This window comes from Cavia porcellus, unplaced genomic scaffold, assembly GCF_034190915.1.
Source record: "Cavia porcellus strain 051 isolate PalLab524CR breed Dunkin Hartley unplaced genomic scaffold, mCavPor4.1 scaffold_6, whole genome shotgun sequence".
NCBI lineage: Eukaryota > Metazoa > Chordata > Mammalia > Rodentia > Caviidae > Cavia > Cavia porcellus.
This window is the reverse complement of record NW_026947489.1, coordinates 9,667,852-9,680,159: the sequence shown is the minus strand read 5'-3', so window position 1 is coordinate 9,680,159 and position 12,308 is coordinate 9,667,852. Positions and strand designations below refer to the sequence as shown.

At 49.9% G+C, this 12,308-nt stretch overlaps 1 protein-coding gene across 3 annotated transcripts in view; it reads right to left on the bottom strand.

The window, feature by feature from the left end:
- The window catches only part of Adamts17 (ADAM metallopeptidase with thrombospondin type 1 motif 17), a 327,254-nt gene that overhangs the window by 274,750 nt on the left and 40,196 nt on the right, over nucleotides 1-12,308 (bottom strand). For all 3 annotated transcript variants that reach the window (XM_063249924.1, XM_063249925.1, XM_063249927.1), the window contains exon 4: nucleotides 3,337-3,506. In XM_063249924.1, the coding sequence (XP_063105994.1) occupies nucleotides 3,337-3,506 (170 nt within the window). The remainder of the gene's footprint in view (nucleotides 1-3,336; nucleotides 3,507-12,308) is intronic.

Below are 12,308 nucleotides of genomic sequence, written 5' to 3'. Positions count from 1 at the left end.
GAAAAATTTCAGCAAACCACTGGCCAAAGGCAGACACAACCCAAGTGTGAACCAATGATGAGTGGACAACAATATGACACACGTGTGTGCAAGGAACATTATTCAGCCACAAAAAAGGAAGCAGATGCTGGCACATGCTCCAACATTGATGAACCTTGAGGACATTATGGTATGTGAAATTAAGCCAGTCCCAGAAAGACAAGTCCTGTATGATTCCACTTCTAAGCAGGGGCCTGGAGTAGTCAAACTCAGAGACAGAAAGGAATGGGGGTTGTTGCACAGGGACAAGTTTTCAAGATGAAGTTGTGGAGATAGATGACAGTGACTTATGACAACATGAATATACACAGAATTATACACCTAAAAATGGCTTCAGTGATAACTACAATCTTTGTATTTTACCACCCAAAAGGAAAAGAAAAATATTGGAAGGAAAACCATGTTGATGGAACTCCCAGAATCAACGCTGCCCTCCACGGCACACAGAGGTGCTCAAGCTGGGAAAAGGCCTCTTGCTGAGTGGCCCCAGGCCTCCAACACATGACAGAAAGCACAAGTTCAACAAGAACCCAATGCAAAGACTCTGCTCAAAGCATCAGTAAAACAACTCTTGCTTTAGAGCACAGCTGGTCTCAGGGACAAGGTAGACGGGGTTTCCTACAGATCAAGAAGCCAGCCTGACAAAATGGAACACAGGTCCCAAGACATCCTCCCAACCAGCAGGGCCACCGTGGAGCTCCCCAGGATTGGGGTCAGCGAGATCTGTTTCCCTGTGGCCAGCAGGAGAGAGGCTCGGCCCAGTGCTCATGACCCTGCCAATGACCTTCTGTATGACTCGTCATGTCCCCAGACCTCTTGGTTCTCGGGAACAAGCTGTGGCAGCCCTGTCCTACGGTCCTTTGTGTGGCCCACTTGTTGCCACTTGGCCTTCCAGCTATATGAAGACCAAAGCTGAGATTTCAATAGGAAAGGAACATCAGGGGTTCATTTGGGTAGGAGTGCGTATCTACCCAAAGACACTCCTACAGTCCCTTGGGGCCCTCTCAGCAACATCCAAAAATGGGCCAAGAGCCACCTGCAGGCTGGGTCTACCCACAGGACTATTATCTTCCACCTTCCTCCCACATGAAGGCCCTGAGCACCCCTGACTCCCTCCAGAAGGCTTCAGGGCACAGCCAACTCCCTTCCTGGCACTCAGCTCCCAGCATCCAGAGTTTGTCACCCCTGGCACACAAGGGCATCTGCAGCCTGGGCCAGCAGGGGCTTCCATCTGCCCCAGACCTCATGAGCTTGGTTTCACCTGGCCCAAAGGCCCTGCAGATCCTAGGGACCCAGGCCTGCCGTCTCCCACCCCACAACACACCCACTGCTTTGAGGCCCTGCAGAAGCTCAGGTCCACTTGCTGCCCCACCATGGACACCATTAAACCTTGCCCCTCTCTACTCACTCCCATCACAAGCAATAGGACCTGTTACCTGCTGCCAGGCACAAACACTCGGGTGGCAGGGGCTCAGTCCCTGACTTGCAGGTGAAGAGCAGGCTGGCTGCACTCTTTTCCTCTGCCCCCCTGGACCCGACTCCATCCTGTGGGGTTCTCGCCCTCCCCGTGCACCAAGACCACCTGCAGTGGCTCTTTCTACCTCTTCCTTTCCCATTCACGTTCTCCCCTCGACTTTCCACCTTCAACAATCCCAATGCTACTCTACCAGGCAGCACCCGCCTTGCTAACTGGCCCTCCCCGCACCGTCAACCCTTTCCTCGGGACAACCTCCCCCCACAGTCCCTCCGTCCACAGCCCGGGGCTAACGCCCCACAGGCTGTCTTTAGCTGCCCTCTTCGCCTCTCCAGATGCCCCAGTGGGAAATGCTGGCCATGTCCACAGCTTGCACTACCAGCTCGGAGCTGGAAAGTCCCCAGTTCCTATTCCCAGCCAAGTATGCCATTGTAATCGCTCGCCTAGAATTCAGCTTGCTAGAATGGAAATTTTCCCCAGGACCCCACATACTCTGCTCCTCCTTTTCTCCGTCAGTGCCCCATCATCCACCCAGGCTCCCAGCTTTAAGTTCCCATTTCTGCCTCTTCCTCCTGCATGTCCAACCTCCCCACCCCACATCCTGCCAGGTGCCTGTCCCCACTGCCTCCCAGGACCTCCTCTAGCCCCACTCCTTCTTGGTTCAGACCCTCTTCTATACCCACACCATTCCCAACCTTTCTACTCCCTGCTCCCTGCTCCAGTCCACCCACACACAGCAACTGGTGGTACTTCCTCCAACCCAGTTCTAGAAACACTGCTCCCCTCCCAGGAGGGGCCTGCTGCTCCCTGGAGTAAGCCTTGCCCCTCAAGATGCTTTACTCGCCCTTCCATCCGACCCAGTCCACACACCCACCCACACACCCTGAAGGATCCTGTGCTCCATGCCCCCTAGCATGCCACCTACCTGCCCTTCATAGAGCTGCTAAACTGATGCCTTACATTTGTGACACCCACTATGTAACCTCCCACCTGCACTCCCAATTTATGCAGCACGTGCTTCCTAAGCTAGGTCTGCTCTTTCGTGACACCTCCATGTTGCCAGATGATCACCGGCCAGTCTCCTACCTGGACCCCAGCGGTCCCTGCATGTGTTTCTATGGTAACATGGATGCTTTGCTCATCTGTAACACTACTGCTGGCTTCCCAGGGAAGGAGCAAGTCATTTTTGCACTTATATCCCTGGTACCTAATGCAATGCCAAAGGCTTCCGGGCTGCATGAATTTGCTTACTGTGCAGGGGAATCACTGGGTGAGGTCCAGGGCTTTGAAAGATACTTTAGTGGGCCATCTTTAAGGTGGCAGACCCTCCCACACCCACTCAGGTAAAGGAGGCTTCCCTTCACCCATCAACAAACCAAGTGTAGACACAGGCTTCACTAATTCCTTCCTTGGTTCCCTCGAATTGATCAGTTTCCCAGCTTCCTGCAGGCTCTAAGGCACTCGAGAAACTTTTTCATGAAAGCTGGATTCTGATTCCTCCTGCTAGATTGCTGATTGCTTAGAACCAGACCTGGGACTTTAGCTCTGACCACTCTTGGCATGAGGCTCGTGCATCTCAAAGGTCTTAAGGGTTCTGGTAATGAGCGCTTGGGCCACCACCACCAGGAAGATTTGCCACCGAAACACTGCAGGGCACACACAGCCCGCTGCATGCAGCAGTGCCCATGGCTCCACCTGCTCCAGGGTCCAGGTTTACAGTGCGACACATACCGTCCCCTAGTCAGTTGCTACCTTGCCTGACAGGAGGGTGTGGCGCCTGCTCCCAGAGCATTCATGGAGGAGAAAGCAGGGCTCGAACTCACCATATTCATGACGGTGAGGATGAACCTCTGCGCAGCCTCCGCCCCATGGTACTGCACCATGTTGGCATCCGCCACCACCAGGGTCTCCACGGTGTGCTCGCCAGCGAGCCGGATGGCGTTCCTCCGCTCCCGCCACACCTGGGATGGCCTGGCGTTTCTGGGTGTCTTCTCTAGAAAACAATGGAGACATTTTTGCAGTCTTTGGCCCACTGATTACCAAAACCAAATCCCTCCATGAAGGCTCCCAAGCACAGGCTGCCTATGGACCTCCGTGGTCACATGGGCCAGCCCGAGTCCACTGGCCAGGGTTGCAGGAGGGAAAGAGTTGGGGAATCCGGACATCCAGTGAGGCTTACCCTGTCCATCCAGGGAGGGGAGGAGGCTAAAGATGCCTGAAGTGAAAGCTGTCCCTCAGAGTCCCCACACTGGGAGCAGGGGGAACAGGAAGCCTGAACCCCAAGATGGGACCTAGAGCTCCTTGGGTCAAGGATACAGAAACAGGCACAGCACTGTGCACCCCTGCTGATGCGTGAGGCCACAACATGTGCTGGGGGCCATGTTCAAAGTCACAGATGAGGAGCTGGGGTCCCCGGCTGTATTTTGCAGGCTCTGGTACAGAAAGAGCTGCATGTTTAGAATGGCCTTAAAACCACTGATAGAAAAAAATTTGAAAATTTAAATACAAAGTAAAAACAAGTAAAAATATCATTTAAAAAATCATACACATCCAACCTAAATGCAAGTTCACCCTTCCTTACAACAGGGAAAGTGGGTTAGTAAATGTGTAGAAATCTTCTGTTGACTTTCCAGATAAACTATTTCCCAGTAAGATATTACTTTGACAAACAGCTACTGTCATCAATTAAAGAGCTCAAGTCTAGGCAGGGGCCTCTTAGCAGTGCCTAGGTGTAATCCCAGCTATTCAGGTGGCTGAGGCAGAAGGATTGCACATTTGAAGCCAGTCTGGGCAACTTGATGAGATTGTTTCTAAATAAAAATTTAAAAGCGGCTGGGGATGTAGTTCAGCAATCAAATGCTCCTGGGTTTGGTCCCCAGTTGGAAAAATAAAGGAAAAAGCAAAGCCCACCTCTGACTGTTCAAAGCTGCTGAGTGAAGACGGGTGTGTCTCTGTGTTTGGAAATACCTCTTAGCTTTAGGACAGGTTGGCACGCCTGGAATGCACTCTCAGAATCCAAGTGTGAAGAGGAAGCAGCTCTTTAACTCGGGAATTATTTCCATTCCAGCAGTAGCCTACATGGATACAAGTCTGCTTCACTGTACACACACAAAAACAGTCCATGAACTACAAAATAATCTGAGACATGCACTGCATTTTGCAAATGAGAATGTGCAGCCCAGTGTAATTTATAATTATGAAAAAGGGAGAAAACAATTGAAATATTTAGCCATTGACTAAGCCAACAATGGATAAAATAAAAAAGCAGAAAGCCATTAAAAAATCACATCTGTGAACGTACACTGACCCAGATACAGATATAAATCCATACATTCAGTCAGATCCCAACTGTGCAAAAACACAACATGCACAAGCATTTTCAGACTCCAAAGATAAAAATAAACCAAGGAAGAATTAAAATATTAACAGTGGGTGATGTGTGATCTTCATTTTCCTCTTTCCTGTGTATTTTCAAAATTTATACAATGAGCAAGCAGTACTTTATTTGAAGAAATATCACTGACTTGAGAAGGATGCCGAAGTCACTTTCAAAACATTGGCAATAAAACAGAAGTGAGATATGCCTGAGGACGAGGAGCGAGGTGCACCCTCCTGCTTATCACACAAATGCAAAATGGAAAAGTGAATGTCAGTGTCTCACCAGGCACAGCTCCCGGGTCTGAGCTGCAGCTGCGAAATGAGAAGGGGACGGTCATGCCTAAGGCAAAAGGGGAGCCCCTCAGGGGCACCACCCATTGCCCATGGACAGAACCAAAGAGGCCCCTAGCTGGAAACCTAACAACCTCCACCTGCATTCACCAACTTGGTCATCCATGAATGCTAGGAAGAGGGGAGAGGAGGCAAGGTTCAAACATGGTCTCTGGTCAACCATCCCACCTAGCATTTGTCAAGAGACCCTTTATTTCCATTTGAAATAGTGATGGTCCCCAAGCAAGGGCTTTGCCATCCCCCCAAGGGACCAGCTAACTCCTTTTGCTTATCAGTCTGTATTTTGGCATCTGCTATCTAACCTTTCTCCGTCCTTTACTAGACTCCAGTGACCACCATTCCACAAAGCCCCGGGGAGCTGCAGACATGAGACCATGGACCCACATAGGTGTCCATCTGCAGGGCGGGGAGGAGGGTACGGACAGGAAGTGGAACCCAGAGTGGAACCCTGCCCTTCCTTCCCTCTCTGCTGGCTGTCACCAGTGTCTCTCACAGCCATTCCTTTTCCTAGAGAGAGAAAACCATGTGCATTTAATTCCCTATGCTGCAGAAACATGCCCAATAGTCTCAGAGATGCTGACACTCACACGTAAGTGTCTTGAAAAGAGAAAAACCACCAACCTTGAGCTCATTCAAGCACCCTTTCCAAGCTCCCTTGGGTGGTCTGAGTCCAGGCAGGCGTGTGGCCACATGGTCCCCCACGCTCTGTTTCTCGTTACTGTTCCTAGCCACTGTAGGAGGAAGAAGAGGGGTGGCTTCTCACCCCCGGAGTACATGTATCACAGCATGTCAGCCGTGGGCCGTCTGTGACTGCCACAGACACCGGGGCTCATTCCTTAAGCCAAGGGCTGCAGTCTCCTCAGCCAGCACGTGCTGGAGCGGGTGCTGACTTGGGAGATCACAAAAACCTGGCTTAATTTTTTACATTTATTTTCCCTTTGTTTCAATTCTCCACAAAACTAGACAATTTTATATATTCTATGTAAGACACCCCAGACCCTTTTGGAACAAAGTGAGGAAGACAGAAAGACAAGGTAGACACAAAGGGCATCTTAATGTATTGTAGAACATTCAAATTGTGATTTATTCTAAAAGTTTGGGGGCTGTTGAAGATGCTAAAAAGAAAAAAAAAAGGTCACTGTAGTATTAAGTTTGCTTTTGGCAAACTGAAAATTTCAATTGTGGATTTCCAAGCTCTATACACATCTTACTATAACAAGGAAACAGTACCAGGCAGGGGGTGTGGTCAGTGCTAGAGCACTGCCTGCGGCCCAAGTCCTGGGTTCCAGCCTCAGCAGCAAAGGCCAAAGCAAACACAAAGAGGTATTCAGGTCTTCCCTGGAGAACAATCGCACAGATCATCAGGTCCTTGGTGTGAAGCTCCTCCCTGAAGGCCTCTACTTCTTGCTACACATGATACCCACATCCGAGTCCCCCAGGGCCATTCCCAGGAATGATCTTTAGGTGCCCTTTGTGCCAACGTACAAGAAAAATCTCCCTCTTCCTGTTGTACAAAGCAAGTTAGAAAGCAGAGAAAAACAAAATGGAGGAAATAAAGGCAGGTGTCTGAGGACACTGAGTCTCTCAAGGAGACAAGCAGAGACTACTTCAGACCAAGATGACAAAGACCCGCGCTACCGATAGAAGTTAGGGTCCCAGGTCCAACAGGCGGAGTGGATTAGTGGGAAGACGGACACTGCATTTGAAGCCAGCGCAGGTATTTCCCATATCAGCACTCCAGGGCTGGGTACAGAACGTGTCCTCACTGTGGGCACATGAGGCATGGGACCCCCACAGCCCAGAGCCCCTGAGGAAGACTCCAGCATGAACCAAGCTTCACCCCAGATTTTCTGTGGGCAGGGCAAAGGGAACCCCATCGGAACCATAGGCCCCACTGCAGTGTGCGGCAAAGAACTCACCTTTGGCAAGAGGAAGGCCACCTGCCTCTCCTCCTCACCTTGTGGCACAGACTTGGGGTGACACTGACAGAAGTACACCAGCTGCTTGGAATATTGCACAGGAAACACAGGGACACAGAGCAAGAAAAGACCCTGAGCACTCTCATGGTTACCTCTTTCCACAGAAGATGCAAGGCACCTCACATCAAATTACAGAGGAAATAAAATCAGACAGAAAGAGAAATGAAAAAGCAAAGGAAATCATCCATCTATACCAAAAAAGGGTTAACCCATCTCAGTATAGTGATTAAAACATTACAGCATAAGCCAGCACCGTAGTACATGCCTGCAATCCCAGAACTCTGGGAGAGGCCGAGGCAGAAGGATTGCAAATTCAGGCCCTGCTGGACAACTTAGAGACTTAACAAGACCCTGCCTCAAAATTTAAAAAGGGCTGGGTTCCTAAGTCAGGGCAAAGGCCTGAGTTCAATTTCCAGGACCAGGGAGACCTGTGGCCACACCCAGAGCACTTACAGTGGGACCCTTGCCCGCCTTGGAGCCCAGTTACTCCCTGGAGCTACAGGTCAGCATAGAAGGCAGGCAGGGCCGCTGGACTCTGTGCCCAGGCCGCTATCCTGCTGACTGCAGTCCACCGCTATCTATTCTGCCTTCCACTCTCCTGCTGCCTTTCTGCAGACAGGGGTGGGGGAGGAAAACACACCAGCTTGCTGGCACTGCTGCTCTCGTCCAGAGCAAGGCAGGCTCCCACGCCCCCTCACAGAGCAGTGTTTTCCTAACACCAGCTTCTAAAATGAAAACACCAAGACAGACTCCACCAGAGCGCCAAGCACTGTCCGGTAGACAGAGGGAAAACTGAGCCAAAAAACTTCACAACAACTAACTCTTCGAAATTCCTCATTCATAGCAAGATTTCTAGTGCACTTAAAAGAACATTCTGGAGTGAGTCTCACAAGTTGCTTCCTCCACCTGAGGCGGCGGCCACCATGTCAGGGTCAGACAGGCAGCAGTGACATCTGACACGTGCCCTTGGATTTGGCCCTAGACCGCCAGGTCCTCCTCACCTGAAGAGCCGGAGGGTAACTGGTGCACCCTGGGAGCACCTCAGAGGCCTCCCCAGCCTCAACCCAGGGTCAGATACTTAAGCCCACCTCATGCTGCTGGCCTGGTTTCTGTCAGTGTTATGATATGAACTATTAGGAACTTTTTTTTTTTTATTTATTATTAGGAACTCCTACCTGGTGAACTTATTCTTTAACTGTTAGGGTCTAAATACTAATTTGAAAACTTTGCATGGCCCAGAGCCCAGTAGCAAGGCTGGATGCTTTATGCCCCTGAAGGGGCTGATTTGTCATATTATCCACAGCTGGAACTCCCTGATCTAGACACTTGCCAATCAACCTGTGGGCTTCCGTATGTCCTACTGGGCAGGGGCCATAAAAGAATTTCTCTAAGGCTACCCACAGTCACAGAAGAATAAATTGGGATTAACATAAAAATAGCAGTTTCAAAAGGGCAGAAAAGCAGCCTGTAACTTCTGTTCAATATCCCATCCTGACGTGCATTTAGAGGAGGGCGAGAGGGATTTAATCATCAGAAACACGACAGAACACAAAACATGACTGCACATGAAATCAGCTAAAGCATGAAACATCAGGGGTTTTTCACGCAGATAGGAAAAATGAAAATCAAATGTTTTTCATCAAGATGGAAAACAGTACGAGTCTTCTCCTTCGGGAGAAGGGTGACGCCTGCCACAGCCGGGCTCTCAGTGTAATGACCCTTCGACCCTCCCCACTAGCCACACCAGCCTTTGCTCAGCGTGCCAAAGCCACCTCTGCTCCCCGCATGGATACCAGCATGTGGCTTCTCCAGCACATCTAATCATCCTATGGTCTTCTAACCACTGACTTTCTAAAATAAGAAGCAGGGATGTGTAGTTGAAAACATCTTCAGCGTGGGAATCTGGAACCCTGAGTGTTCAGCCAGACCTCCTCTTAGCATTCTTGAAGGTGCCACTTAAGACCAAGGTCTCTGCATGCTGGTTATTTGCCTATCTTCTCTCTGCTCCCTCGTCCATGCTCTACTCTAGGAAATGTGCTTTGCATGCTCCTAGACTTCACTCAGCTGCCTCCTGCTCAGCTCTGCCAATAGAAGGGACTGGACGCAGGCTGGAAGACGGGCGGCAGGAGGAAGGTGCTCCTCTGGTTTCAGTTCAGTGCTCAGCACCTCCCATGTGCTAGATAGAAAACCTCCAGCTCATGGTGTAAAGCAAATCCTCTCAGAAGCCCAGCTTTAGACCCCTGGGGCCTAGCCCCCACATCCCTTCCTCTACCCTCTTTGATCTTTGAAATTCGTCTTTCTCTGTTACTTTCCGAGGCCTAGGGCAATGGCCATTCCCAGCCTCCCTCAGTTTTCCTTTGGCTTATTTGGACATTGTTCAATCCCAAGTCCCTGCACTAAATTCCTCTGTGAGAAACACCTACCATGGCTCTAGCTTTCCCAGCCACATATAAGATCATATAAAGTTAACCTCCTTTCTGTATTTCACTCGAGATTCAAGTTTTCTTCCAAGTTCCAGAGCTAAGAATTGATTTGTTTTTAAATCACAGAAATGTTGGGATACTGGATGTGCATTTCCATACAGCAGAACACTGCCACGTACAGGAATGATGGCCCGTATTCTGAGTCACCAAAAGAAAGCACCCAGTAGAGCAGATAACCTATCACTGCCACAGCCCAGAAGCCAGGGTGGTGCCTTACAGATTCAGTGTCAATGTGGATCAAGCACCAAAAGAGGAAAGGAGACTCACACAGGGGTCTGGGAGCAGGTTTCCAGGTACAGTTTTAAAGTACACACACACACACACACACACACACACACACACACACACACAGCTGCATGTGAGTGCCATGTATGCATATGCGCGCGTGCACACCCACACACACACACACACACACACACACACACACACACACACACACACACGGTGTTTTGTAATGCAATTGTCAAGTCCAAGAAGACAACTTTCTGAACACATTTTTCTTTAACCAGAGCAAAGGGTCTGTTTATAGGAAAACCACCTTTTTGACTGAAAACAGTAAGTCCGAATGTGCTCCTGAGTTCTCGGCCAGGTGAGGCTTCCAGCAGCTGCATAAATCCAACATCCTTGAAAAATAATGGCCTTCTCTTTTGTTTTCTTTCAAAAAAGTTTTTTTTTTTTTTTGCTTTCCAAGTACGAATTCTTTAAATACCTTCCTCCAAGGCCAAGTCATTTGTATAAAAGGCTTTTTCAGGTTTTTTTTTTTTTTACAAAGAAAGGTGGAAAATAAAAGAATTTGCCTGTGTGTGGTTAAGACCCCAAATGACTTTGAAGTCTAAAAGGGGGCCCTACTTAGGCAAGAGCTGTGATCCACATCTGCATCCCAGCAGCAGCCAGGGCCAAGTGGAGGAAAGCTGGCCCAGAGGGACCTCTTCACCCACAGAGAGCGCCATGTAGAGATGGGTCAGCCAGATGTAGACGTGGCTACAGGCAAAGCTCAAAATATTCAGTCAACAATTATTTAAAGAATGTAAAGACAGAGCCCAATTTACGCTGGTGATGTATTGGCCATCTTTGTACTACAGTGAAATAGCCAAGGCAACTAACTTTAGAAAACAAAAAGGTTTAGTCACAGTTTTAGAGCTTCAAAAGCATGACACCTTCATTGGCTCAGATCTGGTAGCAGATGGTGACATCTGAGAGCAAAGCAGGAGAGGTTGGGCGAAGGCCCCACAACCCCTTTAGAAGACACACTCCCACTGAAAGACCTCCCCCGTGGTCCACCGCTCAAAGGTTCCTCCCCCACCCCCAACAGCACCACTGTGTGGACCAGGCCTTCAGTTGAAACAGACCTGAGAGGCCTCTACACAATTAAACAATGTCAGACCACAGCAGTTCAAAAGAGGCTTCCCGAGGAAGCAACGCACAGGTCAAGCCAGAAGGATGCGCGGACCTGGGGTGGACAGGAGAGAGACACCGGTGTCGGGGCAACGCAAAGAGTTCTGTCTACAAGAGCTAAGAACTGATTTTAGAATGTGCGTGAGCCTCCGTGGGGGAAGGGAGTGGAGCACAGTCTAGAAACTTCAGGGTCAAAGAGTGCATGGCCACCAAGCAGGCCTGAGCAGCAGGCAGGGACAAACTTGAAGGGTTGCCTGGAAAGTGTTTACTCTTTTCTTCCTTATCCCAGTGCACCAAGGGCTTGTTTTCCAAAGGCATCACTCTGACTCCTGGAGATTAAGATTCCTGAGGTGGGGGACATCGGAGAGACCACACTGCAGCAGCCCAAGGGAGGGCAGAGGTCTGCATACAGGCGGGGAGCAGCATTCTCGGGAGGGACTCCAGGTGGAAGGAGCCAGAAACGGCGGCACCGCGGTGGTGCACAAGGAGGGCTGACTTGTGCTGGTGGAAGGATGACTCTTGGCTGGTGGCTCCTTGATTACCTGACGATGAGGCTGGTCTTGAGTCAAGGACATTGGCCAGGTGAGGAAAAGCACTTAGGCCTTAGCCCAGGGAAGTTTCAGGTGCTCTTAAAGTACCCAGGTGGACACACAAGGCCGGCTTTCGGCGATGCATGCAGACTTGGTGCTCAAGGGCCAAGACAAGGCCAGAAGCAGGCATGCAAGAATCGGCAGGTGCCCACCCCCACCTTTCAGGGATGCCCAAAACTGTGGGTCCTAGATTAACCTGAAACAGTCTACTCTGAGCCAACCCCAGGATCACTGTGCTCTACAAGGCCACATGCATTGTGTCTAAGGCAATAAAGGCAGAACCTTAGTCTTGGTGGAAAGCAGAACCTTAGACCCGGTGGAAAGCTTCTGGGTCAGCAGGAGATGATTTGCTATGTGTCCAAAAGAACGATAAACACGAAGGCCAGATATAGCCAGAGATGGCCCCTGGGATAGTTAAGCAATTAAGTTCTCAATTATCTGGACTTTCCCCCTCCCACAGCCCACTGCCGCTCTTTGTTAAGACTCTAATAAAAAGCCAGAGAAAACTGTACTGGAGGCTTCAGTTCTAGAGACTGTAGCTCCCCCAATCCCGTAACTTTGTCTCTCTTGTTTTTGTTTGTTTTTTTCATCTATTACACCCTGTTTTAGGGACCTGTCT